General features: G+C 38.8%; 2 protein-coding genes and 2 non-coding genes across 4 annotated transcripts; 2 read left to right on the forward strand and 2 right to left on the reverse strand.

The window, feature by feature from the left end:
• On the forward strand, positions 1-23,988 carry LOC141904467 (A disintegrin and metalloproteinase with thrombospondin motifs 3-like). The gene is made up of 21 exons (XM_074793056.1): positions 1-172; positions 723-1,015; positions 2,660-2,743; positions 3,204-3,351; positions 4,332-4,437; positions 4,659-4,802; positions 4,993-5,125; positions 5,446-5,556; positions 5,649-5,791; positions 5,882-5,945; positions 6,331-6,439; positions 6,816-6,952; positions 7,325-7,448; positions 8,396-8,476; positions 9,057-9,220; positions 9,975-10,137; positions 10,467-10,599; positions 15,449-15,652; positions 20,411-20,621; positions 22,384-22,522; positions 22,969-23,988. The coding sequence occupies exons 1-21, from the start codon at positions 1-3 to the stop codon at positions 23,136-23,138; spliced, it is 3,033 nt and encodes a 1,010-aa protein (XP_074649157.1). The 3' UTR covers positions 23,139-23,988.
• Trnas-gcu (transfer RNA serine (anticodon GCU)) lies at positions 9,784-9,865 on the forward strand. The gene has a single exon. It is a non-coding gene; the product is annotated as a tRNA-Ser (tRNA).
• Trnas-gcu (transfer RNA serine (anticodon GCU)) lies at positions 11,556-11,637 on the reverse strand. The gene has a single exon. It is a non-coding gene; the product is annotated as a tRNA-Ser (tRNA).
• Positions 11,807-27,392, reverse strand: LOC141903904 (BTB/POZ domain-containing protein KCTD6-like). Its single transcript, XM_074792280.1, has 2 exons — positions 27,254-27,392; positions 11,807-14,513 (listed from the first exon to the last, which is right to left on the reverse strand). The coding sequence occupies exon 2, from the start codon at positions 14,487-14,489 to the stop codon at positions 13,812-13,814; it is 678 nt and encodes a 225-aa protein (XP_074648381.1). The 5' UTR covers positions 14,490-14,513; positions 27,254-27,392; the 3' UTR covers positions 11,807-13,811.
• Between the last annotated feature and the right edge of the window lie 5 nt (positions 27,393-27,397).

The following is a 27,397-nucleotide window of genomic DNA, read 5'->3' on the forward strand; positions in this document are numbered from 1 at the left end:
ATGGTACAGATACTGGAGGATGATTATATCATTGAACCAATGACAGGCACTCACGGGGGTCAAGGCCAACCACATAAAGTTTACAAAGTCGACTTGAACGGGCATAAACTGGGCGAATCACGTGACACACCAGAACAATTCGGAGACATCGATCTAGATGATGCTGGGTCAGGTATTTAATACAGTAGACACAAATTATCAAAGCGTCTGATCTAGATTATCTTGGTGAAAAGACGAGAAATAGGATAGTAGTATACTGATCTAATAAGCCATACTTATCATGTAATATATAAAGGATACTTAATGAAAATCTTTTTTTTACGCAGCGCACTATAAATTGTTATCAGTGCGCTTTACATCGGTTTGAAATAAACATAAGCCGATGAAATAGAAATAAGTAATCTAAAACACTTGGAAAATGAATATCAAGCTAAAATGTACACGTAGCTAAGATTTATTGCAATTAATGATTTTCTTTCAAAGAAAGATTTCAAATTCTTCTAAAACATTGAACTGATGAAATTTGTCTAACCCTCCAAGGCAGTTTGGCTCTACAAGACCGGTTCTGATGATATCGGTACATCTTAGTTACGCCTTCATTATATAGTTATGAAGGATCCAGTGCTAGCTGGCAGGCTGTACTAATAAAGGCTGAACCCTGTGCCGCCAGAGAAAAGATAATTGTACATCGCTTTTAAATACCCTTCTGAAATATTTTTCAGCCGAATCCCTGGAATCAGATCTAGAATCAGATGCGAATGATGATCAATATACTTACGAGGACCCGTCGTTACTATACGACGAGATGGTATCATCATTACCCGGTGGCCGGCGACCTGATAGGAGAAAGAGATCCGCACCGCAGAGATTTACCAGACGATTTAAACGCCGCGATGGAAGTCGCGGTGACGACGGTCGATATCACCTAGAACTGTTACTGGTCGTAGATCAGATGGTCAGACGATTTCACGGGGAGAAACTTATAGAACAGTACCTACTGACGCTTATCAATATCGTAAGTGTCGTCAAGGTTTTAGGATCAATATCGAAAATGATAACGTAATTTACGTAAAGGGGACTTTTTCCACATATTTGAAATAACAGCTTTTATGTATTTGAATAATGCATACGATAAAAATCCAACAATACAAACGTGAAACTATTGCGAAAAGTTTCCACGAGGTACCGATTCAATGGAAGACGCCTCTGAACATTGTATCAGCGGAAAGGGCGCTATAGAAATTGAATTACTTTCACTATCATTGCGAGCTGATAGTTCAAGACAAGAAAGTGATTATTAGGATTTCGTCGGAACGTCGAAATAAACTACTGCAGCTCAAGGAAACATTTCTGACTCGTGTTTCTTTTCTATTGCGGGATTTATATCGTATATCATCGTTACAATACGGACACGGAGTGTTTCATCAACGGTTACAAAAATGAATATATATATCGGTGGATTGAATCCAAAAATAGGAAAAGAAAAAAGAAATTCTGCAACAATTTTGTCGCACAAACCTTCATCAAGTTGCAATATAGATCTTAATTTTCCTGTAGGTTTCTATCATTTATATCTAGCCTGTGGTATTATCTATTTCGATGGGCTTTTTTCATATAAAATGCTATATATTCTGCGGAATCATAGACTGATAAATAAAACGGCGTGATATCTGAGCAGAGATTTCCCTAATGTTGGTCTAGATAACTGAGTTTGCGGTATCTAAGTGGTTATCAGATTCCTCCGTTACTGCGATCATGATTTGGTCAGCAGGCTCACATTAATCAAAAATATACCGCACCGAATGTTTAGTATGAGCGTGAGAGTCTGCTATTACCGATCTCGTATTCATTACACAAAGAATTTCTGATAAAAATTCCACTCCAATTGATTCGCAATGAACGTTGATTGATAACTAATTATACCTGCGAGTGCCGCAAGTAAATCAAAGATTGAGTCGATCTTATACACGTAAGAATATCCGGCCTTGTAGAGTGCTATATCGTTAAATGTTTCCAATTGAAACTAGACGTTCACGACTTTTCAAATGATTTATATGCGACACATCAATAAAAATGTTGCGGAGTACATGCTTCGGAGTACCGTACATGTCACCGTCGAGCGACGTTATCATATTACCACTTCCTTTCAGTACGTTCATTTCAAGTAGCACTTCAATCGTTTTAATGCGATTGTCTGTGAATGTTTTTGAAGTGTCTGTTTAACATATATATACTTTAAATCGAATAAATATTTGTCTAACCTTGAAACGTAATTCACTGTGTTGGCGCTGTGTACGAAATAATGTCGTTCAGATGGATATCGGGGGCGATCATGGAGCACGCCTACATCAAAGGATGTTCTTAAGAGCTTTCTTTTAAAACCCGAACTACGTCCTGCATTTTTACAATTCATCTTTCTTAAGAAAAATTAGATCGGTCTTATCGCGCTGACTATAATCTAAGGGTTGAACGTTGGGTAAATGGCTCTCTGCGAGTACGTGCACCGGCTTTGAAAAAATTGCAAAAGAAATTCCCTTGACTTTGTTCGCGCGCCAAAAGGGTAATTTATTGGATAGTAATAACTTTTCACGTACCCGGGTAAAGCATATATCATTCTTCCATTTGATAACTTACCGTAATAAATTTCAACTCATTTCAGGTGGATTCGATTTATCACCACAAAAGTCTCGGAGTTAAAATAAACGTAGTCGTTATCAAGCTTATGTTCCTAGACCAAACAAAGGTTCGTACGGATTTCTTCAATCAGTAAATAAAAACCCAGTAGGAAATTGCTGAGCAAATACGACAAATCTTGTATTGCTAACGTGTGTTTGAGAAGTGCCCACGATATTCGTGAATTGATGTTCGTCAAAACCTAGAGGTCAAGAAGGCCTATGTACATACATGTATAACCTACTGACTCATCGGGATCAGCTTTGTATTTGCGTAAGGATCTTCGAAACTTCTGAAGTCAGAAAACCAACTAAATGTACCGGTACTTACATAGTCCATTTAGATTCAGATCTTGAAAAAATGAATATTTGAATGGTCAAATATAACTTTCTGTAGTCCCGCTAATACATCGACATCATCAAAGTGGGAATGGGTATTTGATATCATCAGCGTTAAACTCATGATGTTGACATTCATTCAAGACTTCAATCAGTTATCTAAAAGAAGAAAACGTTTATGATAATTTCTAGGCTCGTTCAATGATCGTGGAAGGTGACGGTAAACAAACCCTCGATCAATTCTGTGCCTGGTCAAATCGTCTGCTTCCACGAAACACCCACAATCCTCTTTATCACGACTTCGCTGTATTCCTAACTAAAGAGGATATCGGACCAGCAGGTATTAAATCTTTCAATATTCCAGTAGAGCATCATTCTAGAAAAAATAAACTCCGTTTTATCTAGGAATGAAACAAGGATAGGGGGATCTGTATGATGTGATTTTAACTAATTTTCAACCACAAGACAACCGTTCTCGCTACTAGAGATGAACTTGAAATGTATAAAACATGTTTTAATGGGTCAGTAGTAATAATAGTAACTCACTTTTTATGTCAGTCAAAATCAATTGGGGGGAGAGTGCTAGACGTCAAGTCGTTAAACAACAGAATTTTTATATATTTATTTGTAACGTTTGTTTTCCATAACTTGCCTGTATGAAATTCGTTCATTTACAGTGAAAAATACTTCTCTAATATTATATCTCGATATCATAGCATCTTAATCCTATAGCGAATTTATATAAACATCGTGTTATCTATTATCTTCGATGTAAACTCCATTCATTTACTCAAGGTACATGATACGTATATAATGTATTAGTAGTAGACGTGTGATATTTGCCGTTTTGCCTTAGAATGCTTTTTACAGCACTTACTAGTAGCTTTTCTTTATTGTTCATATACAGAGCTGTCTTTCAATTTTTGATATCTTACGTATCTCAATATTAATCTATATATACTTACTATATCCATCGTGTTTTCATATTATATATATATCGTTTTGATGTTGATCATTAACCGATTCAAAGCAGTGTACTAGTTTATTACACCTTTTTATTTTTCGTATTAATAAATAACCTATATATTATCCTTTTGAATTTCATCCTTTCGTTAGCCTTGTTGATATCATTTTAATCAATTAATTTTATATAATTACATCAAATTAACAATGATTTCATCTAATCTATTAACAATCAAATTAAGTAAGTAAATATTCTATATATATATTAAAAAGTTGCTTTGCCTTGTTTTTCTTGCTTTCAACAAATAACCTTGATATAATTATCGGTCGTCTTTACGCACGTTTTTGGTTTGTCAGGTTATGCCCCGGTAACTGGAATGTGTAACCCCAGTAGAAGTTGCTCCGTGAACAAAGATGAAGGATTCTCATCTGCTTTCGTCATCGCGCATGAAATCGGTCACGTGTAAGTATCGTCTCGGGAGTATTCGGAACTTTTCGGAATCGCCATCGGAAACGACTGTTGAACTACGATTCCTCACGTTTCCGATAGAAAACACAAATGAATTTATTAATCGATTCCTAAGTATCTCAAATAGATATTTGACCAAGGGGTAGACAAACGAAAAGGGTTGAAACATTTCAGAAAGGTTTCTAGAAAAATGAATTCGATTATTTCTGTCGTAGGTTTGGTATGACGCATGATGGACAGATGAATAGATGTACCGGTGACGCCTCGGATGGTCGTATCATGGCTCCTTTAGTACAATCAACATTCAATAAACATTTCTGGTCGAAATGCGCCGCACAAACTCTACACGAAAATCTACCGTAAGTTTTTCACGCAACTTCGCTGCACTTCTGACTAAACAGTACGTTTCAAGCATGCGCCATCTTACTTGAATCGCGGGCAATCACTGTAAAAAATATCGTGATGAAAAATAGAATTTCTATCAACCACATGAAACAGAAAATCCGTCGATTTACTCATAATTGTGTTTTGTTTTGTTTTGTATTGTAGTGATTATTTCTGTTTACTTGACGATCCATTTGACGCTGGTTTCAATACATATTCCCCTCCTCACGGATATCACTGGTCGATAGACGAACAATGTAAACAGGAATTCGGCAGAGGATTCAGTCGCTGTAAGGCTGTAAGTGACCACGGGGTCTGCGAAGTCCATTTCAAGTCCAAAATGGGGTTATGGATAAAGTTGACATTACAATAAACCTCACCTAACCCGGACAAACTGGGTCCGACTAAATAATTCTGCCTGCAGCAAGCGAAATACCAAGTTAAGGCTAAGAAACTACGTTAGCAAGTCACGAAAATTATTTCGGTTTTTCGGAGTTAATCAAAAGTCTGAGTTGGCCATGTCCGAGTAAGGCGAGGTTTACCGTTTGTATAAGAAGACTTCGAAGGCGATTCAATGAAACAATGATCTATTACATGTGTGTTTATCAATCATTTTAGTTCCCGATGCCTTTCTGCGATTCATTGTGGTGCAGTACTCCCGGTAATGAATTACTGTGTAAAACCAAGAAAGGTCCGCCGTTAGACGGTACGATATGCGGCAGAAATATGGTACGTAAACGTATACGAAAAATCAAACTGAAATTGAAAAATCTCAACGATAAAAACGATAAAAACAAGAATGTCGATTTTACATTTTGCAGTGGTGTCAGCAGGGTATGTGCACGCATCGGGTCGGTAAGCTACCTGTAAATGGAGGCTGGTCTTCCTGGTCTGATTGGAATAGGTGTTCGCGTTCGTGCGGACGCGGGGTTCAATATCGCACTCGCACCTGTAACAAACCGACGTAAGCATCGCTTTTTTACGAATAGTTTTATTGATACCCAGCGTAAGGACAGAATTCAGCATTGAATGTATCTTTTTACGTTTATTACAGACCAGCTAATGGGGGAAATGACTGTAAAGGTTTCAAAGGACAGTTCAAACTGTGCAATAAACATGTAAGATATTTTATTTTAGTGATTGTGATAGTGTCTGACAGGCCTGCGCCGAGTTTTTTTTGAGAGGCAGTTCTATTTCAAGAAAAGGGCACTTTTCCAACTTTTCATTTTCCAAAATAACGTGAAAATTGTATCCAAATTTTGAAAAATCTTGACACAAATTTTATTAACAACGACTGTTTGAATACCCCTTCGGCACGGGCCTGCAGTGATAGTAGTTTGATTGCTATAGCGCCGATTCCACAGATACAATGTTCAAAGGCACTTTCCATTAAATCGGTATTATCACCCCCAGCCTGTAACTCTAATGGTAACCATGTATCAATCATGCTAAAAATGTTGGCTCACCTAAACTTACAATATAAGATGATATACTCGTTTATAGGATTGCCCCAGCAATGAAGATTTCCGAGCCCAGCAATGCGCCAAAAAACTGAATAATAGAAACATATACGGACGCAAACATACGTGGCTGCCGTACGAACAGAAAGAATGTAAGATATTAGATATATGTATACACTACTGTGTGAGCTTGTATTTTTCCAACGGAAAATCTACGGAAAATTCGGTCGGCTTAAAAATGAAAGTCTAGAAAATCTAGGCTAGGAATATCATTTATTGTATCGTTTTTGACGCCGTAAAAACCGTTAGAGAAAAATGTGTTTATATATCAATCATACAATACGGGGTAGTGTGTGAGTCGATGTGCACTACGTCATCAATATTGGGGTTAGACTGGTTACCGGTCAATCAAATTCAATTACCGATACATTGAAATTCAATATATATATATATATATTCATCTGAGATATTTGATTTTCCCTTTTTGTTCTTTGTAACGTGTGAACAGAATGGTTTTCTGCTTTCTAGCGTCAAAACGTTGTTTATTGACTTGTGTATCGAAAGAGACGAACAAAGTATTTACTAGTATTAAATCTACAATGATCGACGGTACTTTCTGTTCCTATCAAGACAAATCAAATGTCTGCGTAAAAGGACACTGTAAGGTAATATAAAGGCTAATCGATTCGTAAAGATGTAAAATCATTCGAAACAACGAAAAATGATCTTTAAAAAAAACCTAAAATATGAAGAAAATTCAAAATAGAATTTGAAGTTTCTACTCAATTCTAAAAGCCATTCTCAGTTTTAGAAATAGCTTCAAGAATTGAGTTGAAACGTCAAACACTTTCTTATCTTTTCTTATCATATTCTTCAATTGAATTAGACATTCACTTGTCAAAAACAAAATAAAAACAATCTATTTGTTTCGATGATCAACTTAATCGCTATAATGAAAACATTTTGACGTCGTATTAGAATAGGGACCTACATATATATGAAATTCGTTTCAAAATACTGATCATCAAATTTTGTAGAAAGTCGGATGCGACGGACGCTTAAATTCACCCGTTTCGTTTGATAAGTGCGGAGTTTGTAACGGTGATAATACTGAATGTACGGCTATACACGGCGTCTTCGATAAGCGCATACCTAAAGGAGGTAAGTCTTAGGGGTCATTCATTTATTACGTACGCATTAGGGGAGGGGAGGGGTCAGTGCAATTGCGTACTGTAATGCTTAATGTATACGAAAAAATGGCCGATTTTGCGTACAGAAAGGGAGGGGGGGGTTGAAAAATTCAAATTTCATGCGTACGTAATTAATGAATGATCCCTTATACGTCTTATCTGTTCCAAACAGATCTGGGTTTTTTTCTATCCGCGTGAGTTTTGTATATAATTAATACTCAAGCCGTTCAACTTATAACTTCGCAAAATCTGTCTAAAAATGTAATACGCACATATTCGGGGCTTTCTACGTTCGGCAACGTTCGGAAAATTCCGAATCGAAACGATCGATTTATGGCTCGATTCCCAGACGCGCGCTGATAACATTTTCACATTCATCATCTTGGCGCCAAGAATACTGATTCAAAAAATTGTCTGCCAAAAGAGCTTTATGCGGCAATTTACCATTGTTTCCGGTATTAATGATATATACATATAGCTCAGTGTCTCAGTAACTATTCCCCAGAGACAGCGGAACTGACTTCAGATTAGTCCATCAAACGTATTGGTTATAACCCTTAGGGGGGAAGTTGGCGTAGAAATGATAGATAAGAAATTTATATAGATAAGAAATTTATACCTGTTTAGTCTGATAAAAATTCATTCCCTGGAGATTTGCATTTCTGCAGAAATCATCTTTTTATTTCACTGTTTATTCTTTCAAGAATCACAGATATATAATATGTATAAACAGGTTCCGGAAAGAAGTGTTTCCGAGAACAAACCTCTGATTCTGAGTTTCTGTTTTTCCGTCATTTCCCTGCGTCGTGTGCGTTGGGCCTAACGGTTATCGATACATTCAAAAAGATATTACCGATTAAATGCAAACGCACAGTGATAGACTTATATCGTTTTATCGATTGATGATGTAATTTTCAGAGTATAGTCGAGTGATGATCTTACCGCGTGGAGCCAGACATATTATCGTTAAAGAAAAGCGAAGCTTACCTCACTTCCTAGGTAAGGAAACTGATAAGATAATATTCACTTCCGCGTGCATTAAATGCGAATATAAATAATCATTACGTCTTAAAAAAACAACTGCCAGGAAAACTGACTGGTACTGACTGGTACGACTAGTATTGACTGGTGCTGACCAGTAGTGACCGGTACTGACTGACACTGACTGGTACTGACCGGTACTGAACGGTGCTGACTGGTACTGACCAGTACTGGCCAGTACTGACCGGTGCTGGCTGATACTGACTGGTACTGACCGGTACTGACTGGTACTGGCCGGTGCTGACTGGTACTGACCGGTACTGACTGGTACTGAGGTTTTTCTCAATCGTCAGAGAAACAAAAATAACAAATACAATAATGATATACGGGGGCAGGTTTTCAGTACTGAACCGGGGGTTAACCCAATTCATTTTCAATTGAGTTAACCTCCGGTAGCACATTTATTCATATAATGTTTAATAATCATATTGTGGGTTTTTACTTGATAACCGCCAAGAAACTGATCCTCCGTTAAGAGTATATATAGAAAGTAAACGAAAAGATAACCATTTCACATTTTCATTTGTTGTCTTGACAGCGATTCGCGAGCGAACAACTTCTAAATATATACTAAACGGAAATGAAAGATCGTCGCGGACTCATCACTTTATCTATGACGGCACTTTATTCATTTATCGTCACGATTCAAGATTGGAAGCCATTCGCATTATTGGACCTCTGATTAAAGATCTAGTTCTTCTCGTAAGTTTTGCTTATATGAAAAAAAAGAATTTCCAAAACTGCATCATCGTGTGAAACGTTAAAATGTGATAACGTTATTCTAGTAGAAATCGGTGAGACGATGGGTGATAAATGTTGAGTCTCTTCCCTCTCATCCATCATGGATCACATAACTCGCATTACCGCACATAAAAAAACTCCCCCCGATTGCCAGATCGTTATTGGCGACGGCTGAGCTCGTTGAGAAAATGTCAAGATGCTTCGGCTTACGAAACCATTTCCAGCTTCACCTGATTCCATTTTGCCCGCAGTGTAGATTACATAACCATCCTAATAAACGTTCGTACTTTTGGCCTATATTCTCGTCCAATGGAATCGAGTCTTGGGGCTATCAAGTCCTGTTATAATCAACCAAATTAATAAGAAATTTCTTTATTCATGTCACTGCCACCTTGGTTAAACTGCGTAATTTACAATTTGCTGTTAATATGTGACAAATATCGATATTAGCGTAATGTTTGTACATATATACGCTGATAGTGCTGTCGCGTTCTATAGGTTGACACAATAATGGGCAATTGTCTGACGAGGTGGCCGAGTGGTTAAGGCGATGGACTGCTAATCCATTGGGCTCTGCCCGCGTGGGTTCGAATCCCATCCTCGTCGAAGTTGTTTTACTCTGCGTCCTAAGTTTTTCATGTGGTCTCTCTCTTATCGTAGAACACTTTCTTTTCTTTTTTCCTCCCCGACTTATAGTTAAAACTTATTTTGATAGGTATATTCACGGTCGGAAAGACGTCCCTCTATATCCTATGAGTTTATCGTATCTAACGATTTGGCGTTCGGTGCGGCTCACAGTAACCAAGAAACTTTGAAATATCAACAATACGTATGGGATACCAAAGGATGGACACAATGCACAAAAACCTGTGGCTCCGGTAAGCAAAGCGGACATTTTGTGAATTTCAGCAAGTTCGCCAGTCCCGTCAATACAATCCAATGCCTTTTGGATCTTGGTTCTGTACTAATAGAAACTTGAAAAGACCGTCAATTGACTTCTCTTGAAGTGCTTAAATAGCCATCGTTAACCCTTCACTAGCTACACCCGATCAGTCCGTATCACCAGTATCCCACAATTCCGTGCGTACGATATTCTATATGCATTTCCGATAGTGGTTTGAACTGTAAAATACACCAGAATTAATACGGTCAGAAATGCCTGGCCTACTGGAAACAGAGTCTCCAAAAATGCGGTAATAAATTTCAGGTTTACAGTACGAGAACTACGTTTGTATTGACCAGTATTCGAATCGGGATGTGAGTAAAGAAAGCTGCGCTCATTTGGATCGACCAAAATCAGTATCGAGACGATGTAACAACGAAGTTTGTACCGAATACAGGTAAGTATCATTTACTTACATGTTGGCACTCTGACATCGTTAGCCAGGGGCCAGTTGCACAGTCGTGACTTAAGTCCAAAACTGGTCTTAAATCTTAAGACTGGTCTTAAGTTGTTAGATTAGCTATAGAACTAAGTTGGTCTTAGACTGGTCTCAAGTCTAAGCCATGACTATGCAACTGGCCCCTGGTCGATAAGCCATTTGATCATTTAAATTCACCATTTGATAACCTAAAACGTTATTTTGATATTGTCAAGTATCGTAATTCGATAATCGCTCTTTTCCTTCTTCGAATGTTAGCCTTTTAGTCGGCCTCAGTTGCTGCGAATCGGAGCGCAGTCGACATAAGCTGGGCTACGATCGCGGTTGCTCTCAGTTGCGTCGGTAGGAGTCGGTAGGCGTCGCGTTGCTTGTCGACATAAGCCAGCCTTTTAGACATTTCTTAATTCCCGAGGCGTTCGTTGGGTTGAGTAGCTTAGCTGCGTTCCTGAAATAGATAGAAGTACCGTAGGATTTTTCAGCATTTCCTGGCTGACTAAAATCATTCCATGTCTTCATAGCGCAATAGTTTTTCCAGCCCATCGCAAACTAATTCTATTCTACGGTGGGTTACCATGTCTCCGGGATGCTGGCGGGGGTTTAAGTTACTGTTGATTTTATATCGGAGACGCTTTCTACGATAAGTTTGAATCGATGATGCAGAAAATAGGAGCATTAAATCTTCTGGCAGACTTGAAGTGGCCGATAAAACCAGCTATCATCGACATCGGCTTGGGAAAATATCAGTATAAACATGTAGAAAGTGTGTGTTATATAAAAACTGGCGCTCTGTGAATATTCATGTACTGCATACATTTCCAAGTGGCGTATTCAGTTTATTTCGAAAATTCCAGAGTAAAATAAATCTAAATAAGATTCAAGATCTAAGATCTCAGGACATGAAACTACGAAAAGTACGACGAGGATGGGATTCGAACCCACGCGGGCAGAACCCAATGGATTAGCAGTCCATCGCCTTAACCACTCGGCCACCTCGTCTTGATATCCACTTTTTTACACTCATTTTTTGTTAAAGGAAGGTGGCATAATGTAATCCCCATCCCCAAAGCTGTAATCTTCCCATCCTCTAGTCAAAGAAATAATTGAAGAAATAAGGAGCAAATCAATAGAAAACTCCTCGTTTTGTTTACGATACAAAAATGGACTTTTATTAATTGACTGTATAGATATATATATCATTAACATTGAATCCGTTTGTCTAACACAGATAAACAAATAGTGGTTCTCTTTCTTCTGCCCTGGGACCCAATAAACAAGGGTCCTATCCCACATATCACACTGACCAGTACTTCACGCTGACAAAAATATATCTCATCTACTATCGATTCCTCTAATTACATGTTATTTGCTACAAATCCTAGACGTGGAATAATGATTCTGTGTATTGTTAGAATAACACTAGTGAAAGGCGTAGAAATTATTTATTTTTCAAACGATCAAGTGATGAGGTAGGAAAAATCCACAACCAGGCGCGAACAAAATCATTCATTACTACAACCCTAAGACTGTACAAAAAGCAACAAATCTGAAAGCAACGACAAACATTTTGTCATGGTCGTTCTTGACAGTTAATGGAATAATTCGTTTTCGGTAGAAATTGACTGTAAGAGCGTATCGGGTTATCGGAATTAAAGAAACTCAAGCACTTTTAGCTTAAACACGATTATTGACAACGAAGAAGGTTGCATGCATATGATCAAGAGATTGACTGAGAATGAGTCCAACGACGGATTCTATATGACAGAATTACAGTGGAACCTCGTTATAACGTCCTCGGATTCAACAGTTCATTACAAACCTAGAATCTCGTCCGAAATAGGAAAACTTCAATTCTTTCATAAACCGAACTATCGACCATAAACGAACTGTACACCGTTTCTCATCGTCGTGGTTGTGACGTTATTACTGGCCGCATGAACAGCAGAATTTCATAGTAGAAGTTTCCTGATAATTAGCAGAATATACGATACTAGCGCCAGTTTCATTTATAACCGTTCGTTAATAATTGATTTCAACTGAAGCCATCATCGATCAAACGCGTGATATTCCAATTCATAGAAATGGTCTTTTTTGACTAATTAGTACGAATCAATTGAAATATATACTCGCGTGCCGTTTTAGAAAACCACCAGCAGTCATATTTCAAGATTTTTTCTACATTACCCGAAACATTAAATTCGTGAAAAGTTAGCCACAATATTTTGGCAGTCGTTCTAACTATATGATAGATTACTAACATAGATCTCCCGAGTAGAAAGCCGTAGAAAATATGGTTTACTGCACCGTTTAACTAATCATCATTTGCATAAGTTGCACGATTGCATAAAGTTGATGACGACAAGTCGAGATTAATAATGATCAATGTTCTACTACTGCGAGTTATCGTAGTCAAACTGACTCGAATCGGATCAGCTTAATCCGGATTTCGATCTGATCCGAATCCTCTATTACTGCGAGTCATTACAATCAAACCGACTTGAATCGGATCAGATTAATCCGGATTTCAATCTGACATGAATGCTTTATTACAGTCAAAGTTATTACAGTCAAAACGATTTAATTCAGATCAGCTTAATCCGGATTTCGGTCTGATCCGGATTTCATTTACCATCCATCTATACATTGAATGTCTGTAAATACATTATGGAATCCGCTTAATTCGGATCATTTTGTACCAAAAAAATTCATGGGAAATCATAATTTATGGGAAATCTGGATTTAAAGTAATTTTCTTGTATATCTATGAACAAATGGACTGCAAGAGTGTGGATAAGACCAAAAACCGGATTAACCCAATCCGGATTAAGCGGTGTTTGGCTGTATATGTTTAATCCAGATTTCTCATAAACCGAGTGAATTTCATCGGCCCCAAATGATCCAAAATTAGCAGGTTCTACCGTATTCTAACTATACGCAAATAAATCCTGCCACGCAAAACCGATACGAACAAGATTGATATACAAATCGCATTATACTTTGAATTATACGGAAACTCTTACGAACAAGAAAAGCAGACAAGATACCATCATTTTCATATTTTTTTTTAGAAAATAATCGTTTGGCCCCAAAAAGTAGTCAGCAATTAACAGCCAAGAAATGATAAGAAACTTCCTGGCGAAAACCTGAGGAATCTATTTCTTCATCGTTAACGATCACGACCCGTGATACCACACGTATTTGTGCACGATATAGGAGCCGTCTTGGTCGGTGTTGTTGGCGAACGACGTCTCCACTAGTTCCCAGCCTTGTAAGCCTAGCGCGTTGATGATGGCTATTTTCGAACAGACGCTCGTGCTCACGTGCACCGTTTTGTACTGGCTGATCGTACCCTCCAGATCCTGCAGGGTTTTATCGGGAAGCGGTAACAGTTTCAGAGTTTTCACGTGGCCCGATATGACGAGTCCGCCGCTCTTCAATTCTCGATCGCTCGTACGCGACAGAGGTGGAATATAGTGCCGGTCGAAATACGCCGATTCCTCGAAGTCTAAGAATTCTAAATAGCGCCCGCCTTTGCTGCGCGCTTTCAGTTCCTTCACCGAGTCGATCAGCGGCAAAATCTGGTAGAAATCGGCCTCGGCCTCGAGCAGGTCCCAGTCTTTGAATCCCTGAGGTAAACACAACTGACTAGTACGCAGGAAATTCAAAACGTGCTTGAACGTTTCGCCGTCGCGGTCGATGAAGTAGTTTCCCTGGCCGTCGACGGACGCCGATCCGAACTGACCGCTGAACATGACTCCTAACATCGAGTGCGGGTATTTACTAAGAGTTGACAGAGTCGTCGTGTATTGAACTCCGCCAACATTCAGTACTATTACTTCATCCGACATCATCGTAATCTGCTTTATTTGTTCAGCCTGAAAAATATGGAATTAGAGCGAAAATTATAATTAAGGCGGAAACCGATAGAATTTCATCCTAAAAAGGACAATTTTGATTATAATTCATACTAATATTATTCTTCATACGACAGATTTTCTGGTCCAAGTTTGTTGTAACGGGGTTCCACTTTACCAGTCCTATGTCTTTATTACAGGGCCTGGTTTTATAGACACAGTTTCCTGCACATTTAAGTCAAAATGATTTAACAGTAATACCAGGGAGGCATAAGAGCGTTACTGGTAACACCAGGGCTAGGCAGGCATGAGAGGGTACCTGGTAATACCAGACAGGCTTAAAGAGCGTACCTGGTAATACCAGGCAGGCATGAGGGCGTACCTGGTAATACCATACCGAGTAAGTCCAAGGATTCAATACTGATCTGGTATAAAACTGTATAATAACCACAGTTACCGATGAAACTAAACCGTGTAATTTTCCTGTCCGTAATACGGCGTATAATTCCATCATAATCAAAAACCATCAATAGCATATTTGTCTAACATGATATAAATGAAGCACTTTTACTCTGTAACAAGTGAGTGGTCGAGAGGAGAGAGAAAGAGGGGGAGAGAGAGGTGGAGAGAGAAAGAGAGAGGAGGGGAAGAGGAGGGTAAATACCACTGGAGACTAGAATCTGTCACTTCAGCTCAAATTGTCCTCATTGCAGTTATATATTTGATGCTTTCATTATTAATATGACAACTGTTTGAATTGTCAGCAGTTCTCTTCAATTAGCTGTTTATTGTGAAATAGTGAGCTCGCGCGCGCTGGGAAATATTACATATTCCAAGGTCCCCAGACCTGTAGTCTCCTGAATATCGGCACATTTCTTCTCGAGTGCAATATACTGTCCTGTTGTTACCGGAGAGAGTTGTTTTTCTGAATCGTATACGCGTTTTTATATTTATAGATGGGTTGAAAGCGTTTGGAGCAAATGCAACTCGGATTGCGGAGACGACGGTTTCATGTACAGATCGCTTACGTGTCAGAAGCAAGAAGGCCAACAAAAAACGAGAGTCAACGATATGCATTGTGATAGAACCGATATGCCTGTAACTATGAAAGAATGTAATCGAACTCCTTGCCCTACTAGATCACTGGTTTACACTTACAGGTAAGAGATACATCGAAATCGAAATATTATATTTGAGTCTTCCCCGGATTTCTGACGAAGTAAAATTCAGTTGGTTCTGAATTCAGTAAGTCTATGCCATAACATATTCCCCCTATCCAGTGTTCTTACATTATGATGAGGGAATATTATAAAATTCCCCGATATTTCTCTCCCTCCCTGATTGAATTATAAATAATATATCCTCAGTGGAGGCTGTTTCTTACCAAGAGGTCCCCGTGTCGCTCGTCACCAACTAAAACGACAAGACACCAAAAATATCCCGACTTTTCCCTCATTTTCAAGAGAAGTCAGAATAATTGTCTGACCTGCATGGAAACTAAATCTGTTATTCTATGATTTTCCCCTGAATTCCTCGAGAACCCTGTCCCTATCTAGCGAGCCAAGGTCAGCCTAATTTAAAGTTGAGACATTCGAACTATAGGAGTCAGCGATGAACCAGTGAACTGTGGTTACAGGAGCAAAACCAATCAGAATTTATATGAATTCAATCAAAACTGCAGAGCATTGATTAAGCTGATCACTGTTCACTGACCTGCTGCTGCAGACCTAGAAATCACAACTCTCACTTCTTACCTCAACAAGTGTCAATGTTTACTGTTACTTGTAATTTAAAACGGCCACAAGAGTTTGATAAATCTCAACCACAAGAGTTTAATAAATCTCTCTTCATTTTGTCCCAGTAATACAGACAGTCTCAGTAATACAGACACAGTCTCTGTAACAGTTTCAGAAATACAGACACAGTCTCTGTAACAGTCTCGGTAATACAGACACAGTCTCAGTATTACAGACAGTCCCAGTAATACAGATACAGTCTCAGTAATACAGACGCAGTCCCAGTAATACAGACAGTCTCAGTAATACAGACACAATCTCAGTAATACAGTCACAGTCTTAGTAATACAGACAGTCTCAGTAATGCAGACAGTCTCTGTAATACAGACAGTCTCAGTAATACAGACACAATCTCAGTAATAAAGTCACAGTCTTAGTTATACAGACAATCTCAGTAATACAGACAGTCTATGTAGTACAGACAGTCTCTGTAATACAGACTGTCTCTGTAATACAGACAGTCTCTGTAATACAGACAGTCTCAGTAATACTGTGTCGTCGCAGCAATTTATACTCGATGATATAACCACAGATAATGATTCAATATTGTTTGAACAGATGTTCAGTTGTTCAGTAAACGCGACCCAATCCAACACAGAACCATTACAGAAAAAAAATTACAATATCATCAGAGAACGTGATTGATTGAACATAAACCGAATTATTCGAGTCATAAGACCAGCAGTGACGCAGAGTTTGGGCGGGGGAAATGAAGCCAGTCACTGCGCGCATTCTGATGAAAAACGATCGCGACGATTTCTTTTTTTTTCATATAAATGATCGATTTTTATGCCATATGTCGCAAAACGTTGCGAAATCGATGTTTCATACGAGCAATAATTATTCACAAACACGAACGAACGACGGAAATTCGCCCAAATAAATCATACTGCTAAAAATACATAACCGGATCCGAGAGAGTAAGTAATAAGGGCCAGGGAGAACTGAGACTTCGATGCCTTACTCCGCAGCGCGATGGCGAGAATATCTGAAATACTCTTAGCCATATGTATATGTGGTTTCTAGCGATCTGGGGGAATTTGAGCAGACGTTTCATGGGAAATCATCGAAATTAAAGGACATATTTCATATTGTTTGGCAACGTATTCCACCATTTTTAATGTTGGATAGGAATGCGTATTCGTTTAGATACTATAAACGTTGACATTTGTTTATCTATCTGACTGGCGTCGGCTCTGGCAGTCGAGCAGCACTAAAGCCCGACACAAATTGCCTGCATTTACAGACGGTTAGTCCTTTGTTTAGAGCGGATTAATCATGAATATATCAGTGACAGTAGATTGTCCGTCGCTGTGACACTTGAAAACACAAACCGCTGCAGACACAGCAGAGAAGAGAGACGAATACAAACAATATAACAGCAGTATTTACAATGGAACCTCGTTATATCGACCTCAGATATTACGAACCTAGAATTTTATCCCTAGTATGAATATTTTGATAATTTCATACTGGATCTGATAACTATATCAGTCATCATGAATAGATTTTTTGGCCCCTTGAAGTTCTTGTAATGAGGTTCCACTGTAACAATCGCTTATAACGAATCGATTTTCTGGTCCCTCATTGTCGTTGTACTCATCGGTTGTAATGAACAGAGTGCCCTAAAGTTCGTTGCAACGAGGTTCCGCTGTATATAGAACTATCAGCTATAACGAACTGATTGCCTTGAAGTTCGTTGTAGCGAGGTTCCTCTGTATATAGAACTATCAGCTATAACGAACTGATTGCCTTGAAGTTCGTTGTAGTGAGGTTCCTATGTATACAGAACTATCAGTTATAACGAACCGATTTTCTGGTGCCTTGAAGTTCGTTGTAACGATGTTCCTCTGTATATAAAACTATTGGCTTTAACGAAGAGATTTTTGGTCCCTGAAATTCGTTGTAACGAGGCTCCACTTTCATGCTCTTTTTCTTGCACCTCATCTTGATTATTTTAGACATCGGGTCAATAAGTACACATTATTTCTGCGTTATTAAGCCAATCGACCAGTTACTAATTTGAACACTAATTATATATGAGCTGCGGGCTGGAGTAACAGCAGTAGAGACTGCGCTGTATCGTATCTGTAGGGATTCCGTATAATTTCGTATTCAGTAAAGCTCGGGCGCCGAGATCATCCCCAGGCACCAATATCATTCAACACAACACAGGTGATTTACAACGACTATTACGTAACAATCACCATTTACGTCGTCGCCATAAAAAATAACATTGAGAATAATCTGAACGTGCAAAAGCACAACGGGATGGAGAACAGGTAATAAACCACTGAGTCGGTTTGTACACGACAATACCAGCCTATTGTGTACAGTGAGTCCGAAATAACTGCTTCCCGTAAAATGAATCTAATGTTATCTCTCAGTAAAGGCAACAGCTTGCGATGCAATTCTCTGTGATTGCCAGAGATGATCCATGGGATGGTCCATGGGGTGAATTGGGAGAAGGTCCCGCCTTCCCATTGAGGTTGTCATCAAGATTGTCAAAACCAACAAATTCGACACCTCTCCCGGAAATTGCATATTTACGGATTTATTTCCTTAGAAATATCTAAAACCGAGGTTGGGCCGCACGCCGGGCTTTATCTGAAAATTGCCCGAGTTATTTCTTCTGGACACCGCCTTCCGATTTTCCAAGATCCTCGTCAACACACACATCATTGTGAGCTACACCGGTAACGAATTGCACGTGTTCTAGGGCCTATACCTCCTGGGATGTGACCGTCACATACACAACAGGCTGAAGATCGTACCACAGTATGCGACCAGTCGCGACGTATCCCGTCACAAGCAGTCGCCAGTCAACCTACGCCCGCTTAAAGTCATATCCTTCGGTTACACTATAGTGCCTATTTCGTATAGCTCCTAATTTCTGGTCATCTCAAAATCTGGGTTTAAATGCACATCAGAAACTGATCCAGAGATTTATCCATTCAATTACAACATGTTTAATCATCAATTCTATACTCGAAATGAAATCGCATATAAACGGATAATTTCTGTGATTGATTATTGAGTGAATTTGCGATAGTCGACGATATTTAACAAGTGGTTTCGCGAATCCTGCGAGACCGAATCAAACACGACGAACGCGTACCAATAAAATGGTATTTAATGTCGTAATATATGAATGAGCCGAGCCGGCACTCATCATCCCTCCATCTCTCCGCGCCTATCGCTCTCAGTCTGTCTCTCTCTACTGAATCAATCAATCAAGCAGCTTTAATGTACTACTACGTTCCGTAATAAACATGACGTAGATGATGGAATTTTGACGATCAATCAAAAGCCTTAATCTCAAGACGGCTAAGACTACTATATCGAGAAGTGGCATCGAGATTTCGAGAGAGAAAAAACATCTCGAATCCCATCAATTCTAAGCCGAACACGAAATGCAACGATACGTTCGAGAAAAAAACAAAGACAATATCCCCACTCAGCGGGGAACGTATACTAAGTATTGAATATGATATTTACAGCGTAACGACATCCCTAAGCTCCCCGTACCGTATTTGCCAATTTGAATGAAGTCTTCCTCAAAGTCTCAGACACATTATCATAATATGAACTATGATTAGAATGTCTGAATACAGGATTTGATGGAACGTTAGAATCCGACATGGGAATAATGAAATGTGTTCCGGCTACAACACGATGACTGATGTTTTATGGCAGTATTAAGAATCTCACGATAAGATTGAACAATCGAGTGCGAAATATTTCCATGATACCAGTATTCGGGAAGATGACTACTAGGATACAGTCGAAACATCGAATAAACTACAGTAAACCTCGCCTTAAACCGGACATAGCCAACTCAAAATTTTTGACTAACTCAAAATCAAATTTGTGAATTGCTACCGTATTTTTCTATTCTTGACTATGACTTTCACCTAGAACCTCTGACCAATTTTGTAGGTCCCAGGTGGTTCGAATTAGGCTAGGTTTACTGCACTAACGTTAGCTCAAGGAAACATTTCGACCTTTTACTTTTTTCGTTCTGAGAGTGGGATTTCCTATATAATCGTCACAAAAACCCGGAAAGCATTTTTATCAATGGTTATAACTCGTACATATATTTCTAATATACTTCTTCCTCAGATGGCAAGCTGAAAAATGGAAGCCATGTTCGGCGTCGTGCGGTAATACCGGGTTTAAGAATCGCGGCGTCGCGTGCATTCGCGTCAGAAATGGAGGATTATCGGTACGAGTTCGAAACTCTTACTGTCAATCAAAGCTTACTCCGCACTATCGGAAAGAATGTAACAGAAAGCCGTGTCCATCGTCGTGGGTGACGGGAAAGTGGTCGCAGGTAGGTCTCTATAGACGCGTGTCTGTGCGATCTTCATTCTAATCGTGTCGCTCGTATGTAGTACAGATAGATACCAACAGAAGCTGCTGGGGGAAGACTGTGGTCAAAGATAAGTCATAGATCCGCATAAGTTGAAACTGACCTATGCAGTTCAACACTAAAGCCGCGATTACACGAGCGTTTTTGGCCCGGAAACAACTGTTCACAAGGGTGCCAAATTTGGTTCGACCAAAAACGTCGGACCAGGCCCGAGCTAAATTCTAGCACGGAACAAAATGGTTGCATTTGAATTGCAACTGGTTCCGGAAATGTCTCACTTGGCTTTGTTAAAATATTGTTTAGTATCGAGTGAGTGGTTTATGTGAGAGCGCGCTCTCTAATAAGGCACGGGCCAAATTTGGCTCGGGCCTGATCCGTGCCAATTTGGCGCGGTCCAAATCATCTCCGTGCGATCGCGGCTTATGATAATAGGTCTTGACAGTGGTCGAAAGAATACGTCACATTGATAAGACGGACCGGGATTGGTCAATAATTGGTCAGCGGTCACAATGGAGAATGCAATGATTTTAGTTTTTTATAATTTCAAGTGGAAGGAATCCGGCTTGCGAGCGATTGAGTTTTAAATTCAATCATCCGTCGCTCTTAAGATTAAAACAAACACCATCATCGACCACTACTCAACTCACATCTCTGCTCATATCAGTAAATCATGTCTCTTTATTGATTCAAAACCTCCTGTCTGCTCAAACATTAGCTTTTATTACTGAGCGAGCGCGATAGAGAGAGCAGCGCGCCGCGAGGCTGGCTTCTCTTTTGGTAAGAATAAGAATTCCAGGAAAAATCGCAGCGCTCTCTCCGCATAACTATTAAACATTCTGAATGTAAGATAATCTTCGTATATGAGAGAGCGCGAGTTCAGGGCTGACATTTCTACACCTCGAGAAAACCGCAATTAACCGGTTTCCGATACTCACTTTCTATATAAAACTCTCATTTATACCTGCAGCTCCATCTCTCTCCGAACCACTCAACGCAATATCTACTATAAGTGTTCTACCGAAAGTCACTCGCATCGCGCGAAACCCGTGTTGCTTAAATTCCTGTGTATACGTTAGTTCGTATTTCAATCAGGGTAAATGTTTCGCGACTATCTCTAATGCTACCAGAATAAATTGTTGAATTACTTCTCGTCTTATCGGCGCGCAAATACTGTGTAAAACAGAAGAATTCTTGCCGTCATATTCAATTTCTCAGAAGTTACCTAATCATGCCTCTCGCTATCCTGTTCTTATGAGTAAGCACTTTCCACCGATGCCGTTTAGTTTGTATATAGTTGAAAACCGTCGGGAAAGAAAACATCATTCCGTGATACGTTCATCTTTTTCTATTGTTTTTAAAGGAATTCGTCTCAGCAATTTTAGTGTTTTATAAGCGGGTGGTATATTATTAAATGAAGGTTTTCAGTATAGTTCCAATGTCAAATTTGTTGTATCTCATAATCATCAGCAAAATAGAATATCTAAACGGTATGAAATGGTTTGTAAAAGAAACTCTATTGATTGATTGAGTAATTACCAACCTTAGGGAAAGATAATTAATATCATCACAGTTTTGAGTAGTTAATTGTTAATTGTTTTTTTCTTGTACAAATCGAAATCGAGTCGTTGGAAATTCATACCTGTTTACTAACAAAATACTGACCCCCTAAAACTCGACCCTCCGGGAACCAAACCCGATTCATTCATGCCTATTTTCATTTCAGTGTTCAAAAACATGCGGAACAGGTGAACAGAAAAGAGAAGTAAAATGCGACAAACCAAACGATAAACACGAATACTTTTGCCCCGACTCGAAACCGGTCGAAGTTCAAGCTTGCAATAAGATAATCTGTCCACGTGCAGGTACGGTGATTATACAGCAAACAGCTGTGATAAATTACGCTACGATATAAACTGCTTTACCGTGTAAATTACCGACGGTCGTTGTTAATGAAGACGAGAACGTCGTGGCATTATAGCGAGTAAATTAGAGTACATTTTTGTCCTGTTTTATCATGATTAAGTCCACGTTGACATCAATGCAAAAAAACCAAAAACGCCTGCCTTACAGAGAACTGCAAATACATTGAAAATTTGTTGTCCAAAGTTGCCTCTTCTCTTCAGAAAATATTGTAGCATACTTTTAAAAGACTTGCGAAAGACATTTTCACTAAATTAGATTTAAAATGTGTAAAATATCCACAAATAAACAAACAATTCAATCTTTCATATCTACATAATCATGTACTCTAATACTGAATGTTGTATTATTTGTTTGTCAATCTAATGTTATCGGTGTAAAATTTCAGAAGCGCAGCCGACCATTTCGATTCGAGTAACGACGCCTCGACCTCGCGCGACCTGCGAAGATCGGTCTTCGTTCTGTTCGAGATTTCAACACATCGTTTTGAACAATAAATGTCGTTTGCCGCTTTACAGAAAACTGTGTTGCTGGACGTGCGCTTATTACGGTTATTAAAAACCCGTAGAACCAGTGGTGGCAGGTGCGGATCCGCGGACTTATTTTGAAGATCTTGTGGCACATTTAAGGGCATTCTTGATCATTGAAAAGGCATATATTATTAGGAGGCGTATTAGCAATTACAAAAAATTGAAAATTCCTCGATTAGATGCATCTTATAGCATTTCCGAGTACGAAACCTGTCCACTGACCTCGTCCAACCAATTAACACTGTAAGAGAGTTTTATAATAAGGGATTAAAAATTCGAAGTAAAAAGTTCACCCAGAAACGGGCAACTCAAATGATTTGAGGGTTTTGCACAAGGCCCATGGGATCCGCCGCACCTGGGGGGATTTCGCATCTGACCTCTGGGAACCTATATTAGATATTGAGGGTTCCGAATATAACCTTATATGGGTATAAAATATAGAAATGTAAAAAAAATCTATGACGAATCGAGGACCAGACAAACCTGTAACTTACTTACTACTATCGCATACAACTGTTTTATTAAATTGTTATTGTAAATGATAATCAATGTCTTGGTGTTATTATATGTATCTCAACTCTCATTCACGTAGAAAACCTGGTAGGTAGATGATGTTTTCTACACCTTTAGATAATAATTTGTTTGTAGTTAACGCATTATACACAGTTCCTTCGTAGGCCCACATGCACTTCAAAAACAATGTATCAAACCAAGTTCAGTTCTTGTAAACAATATTTGCATAAAAGCAACTACTAATAGTAGTACCATGGTAATAAACAGCATTCTCTCATTTTCGGAGAATGGTTTATCTTAAATCATCTAGTTATAAAAGTGTGTATAATAATTGTATTAATCATATGTATTTTAAGATATGTGTCTGTTTCATATTGTAGTAAAAATTATCATCTAATAAAAATAAATGTCTCGAATTATCCTTCAATAAGCTGTTGATGATCAAGAGCTTCGCCTCCTCTGGCCTCACTCCGCGGGGAAATCGTCTATTTGTTTCTACTATCATCTCTTGATCCGCTAGGAAAAACAAATCAAACGCTATTGAGAGATTTTTCACGCGGCGCATTCAAAACCTCAACGAAGAAAAAATATACCAAACAGAATTGCGCAAGTTTTATAATAAATACCGACTACAGTGGAACCTCGTTATAACGAACTCGGATACAACGATTCATCAGATATATAACAAATATAGAATTTTGTCCCGAGTTACAAGATGTAATCAATTTTCTACCACGAACTATCGGTTATAACGAACATATTTTCTGGTCCGTGGAAGTTCTCTGTATAACGAGGTTCCCCTATTTGCAGTTTTAAAAGTTTTAAAAACCGAGAATTTATTCAATCAAAAATTAAAATGACACGACATTTCGAACTCTTACTACAGATCATCATAAAGCGGGTTTTAACTATTTCACAAATTTAATTTAGCTGTTGCATTTGGAATGAGCAAACAAAACAAAACCTTCAACTTTCAGAAGTGAAACCTGTCGGTCATACAAGGCTACATCTTTTCTTATACAAACCAATCGATAAACCATCCCCGAACGACGACTTCAGTTCTCAGAAAACTCGATAACAAAAACTAAATATGAGAAGGGATTCGGGATATAGAAATGGACACGAGGTTGCGTCGTGATTGCATCCAGTGAAATATCGATCATCGAAAGACAGTCAGTTCGCAATTATCGGCTCATTCAGATATATATTGATCCAATTGTCAGTAATTAATGCGAAATGAACCACGGGTCAAAATTTTACGCCGAGCTAATATCAACGCGACAGCGGCCGCGGCGGCGACAATCGATGAGCGGGAATTCTCTCGATATCACGCCACATCTCCGCCATATAAATTACGAGAGCTCTGCTGCACTGCTGTCAGATTGTCACAGAACAATAGATACATCGTCCGTCCTCCCCTCCCCCTCGTCTGTCCGCCCGCTCCGATATCCGTCTAATGAACCCTCAACAGCGGTTTGTCCGCATACAATAACTCGCACCAGAATCGCGCTCAATTTCCTATTTCGACAGGAGTTTTGTAAAATGAATGTTTTTTAAATAAGCCTAAACTGAAATGATACGCTGTTTCTCCTAATCGGTCGTGCGTATCATTTTTGTGAAATGCAATAACATTCGCAATGAGTTCATTTCAAGCTTGATCGTGATTTTTTTTTGAAGTTATGTACAGGGCAGCATAGGCAGCCGGCCGGTCAACTTTTAAGTTCAGAAGAAATGAGTAACGACGTATCAATATTGTTGTTTAGCCTAAAAGAGAGCGATAACAGGCAATTCTTACTTGTAATTCACACTAAAACATTACAACCAGAGTCCATTGTAACTAACCATCGTCAAAACCCATTGTATGCAACCATCGTCAGGACCAACAAAAATATGGCGTCACAACTTGAAACGTTATGAAGAAATGTATTTTCTGATTTTGATTGAGAGATATTTTCATGTTTAGTGATTGGTTTTGATGAAGTTGTTGTATACGGCTGAGATGAAATGTTTATATCACGTGACGTTCTCATACATTCCACACGGTTCTCACTCAGTCAGTTGTTTCCCACACACAGCCAGCTACCTGTTCAATCAGTACAAATTCCATGTCAAATATTCTTTTAATTCACATACGCACACTACAGTTCACTCTCCGGTTCATTAGACCTACAGCAAATCTGTTAAAAATACGCGCTAATTCTGTCAATTCATCATCACACATGAAATCAAAACTACATCTAATATCTAGGGACGGATCTAGGATTTCTTTGAAGATGCAGAAAAAAGGGCAACCATACTTCTCAACTGGTGCTGTACAAGCACGTGCAAAGCCTTTAGGGGGAAGCCCAGGAAATAGCCCCGGAAATAATCACCCAGGAAATTCCGAAAACCTACACTTACTTTAGTGACTTTTCAGGGTATCTGATCTGAGTATTTACATTATAGCAACTGTGAAACTATAAATGTACTAACACTATATTAAAAATTGAGGCAGAAAAAAGGCACTCAGAAAATGTTAGGGCAGGTGTCCCCCCCCCCTGGATCCACCCATGATACCAAGGCCCACAGCATGAGGAATATGTGGTGGGCTCATTTCTAGTTTGGTCGGAACCACTGATCTACTCCCAGAATAGTTTTGAAAATTTGATGTATTGATACAGCATCTGATTGTTTCCTATCTATTAAACGAAGGTCTAGAAAAATAAACCCATTTTATATAAATGTACATGTAATTAGTTGTATGTGCAGGTAAGTGTAATACGTTTCAGCTTCATAATCATTTTGATTAGAAATGGTAGCAGGACAACGTGTCCTTGCATTTAACCTCAACTCCCCATTTAAAAAACTTTTCCTGTTAAGTTTTTGAATCAAGGCTATGATTCCTGTTTGCAGCAAACTACATGAATTTCCCTTTTTCGGCATCAGAGATATACGCGATAGAATATATTTTTTACTTCGGTGAAAAAACCTTTTTCTGTAAATGGTTTACATGTAGGCCAACAGTATTTTTCATTTTTGTTAATACCAGCAAGATGCTTGACACGAAATGTCAAGAAACTTAAACAGGATAAAGTTGAGTTCGGTACATTAAGTTAAGACTTCACAAGGGATACCAGCTAACTTGGGTATGGGATAATCTTAGAAATCAACAGAACTCAATTCTTTTGTTTGGAACCCCTCCACGCTAGTGTGGGCCTGATGTCACAATTCTTCCTAACTTGCTGTTAACTCTACACTTGGAATAAACCCAACTCGAGTAAAAGAAAGTGAAACATCTCATATTCATTTTAGGCTCTCATCAGCATGTCCAAGCTGCATATTTTATCCGTCAATGTATTTAAAATTCTGGATTGTAGAATGTATTTAAAATTCAGTAATGAGGGACTCATCATTGTGTCAAAATCGTTTGTGTCAAAATGGATTTAGACCTGGATCTTGCCGAATTGAATCATATTCATTAAACGTATAAAGGGCTTCAATTAGATTAATAATCCATCATCAATCTAGGTACGCTTGATTAACTAAACGATGCATACACAGACCACACTGTTCGTTGTTGTGTCACGTTCAAAATGACGCATCAGTGCAGAAAACAACGTCAAAACGCGCTGAATATTCTATTCAACTTACCTGAATTCATTCAATTAGTTGGCATTGTCTGCAACGATCCGCAACGTCCCCCGAGTTGAACAATAAAACGATCGGTTCCAGTTGTAATAACCTCCTCATTCAACACAACAGCTGATAATAAACAATACAATTAAACCCTGCACC

Source organism: Tubulanus polymorphus, chromosome 4 (assembly GCF_964204645.1).
Source record: "Tubulanus polymorphus chromosome 4, tnTubPoly1.2, whole genome shotgun sequence".
Lineage (NCBI taxonomy): Eukaryota > Metazoa > Nemertea > Palaeonemertea > Tubulaniformes > Tubulanidae > Tubulanus > Tubulanus polymorphus.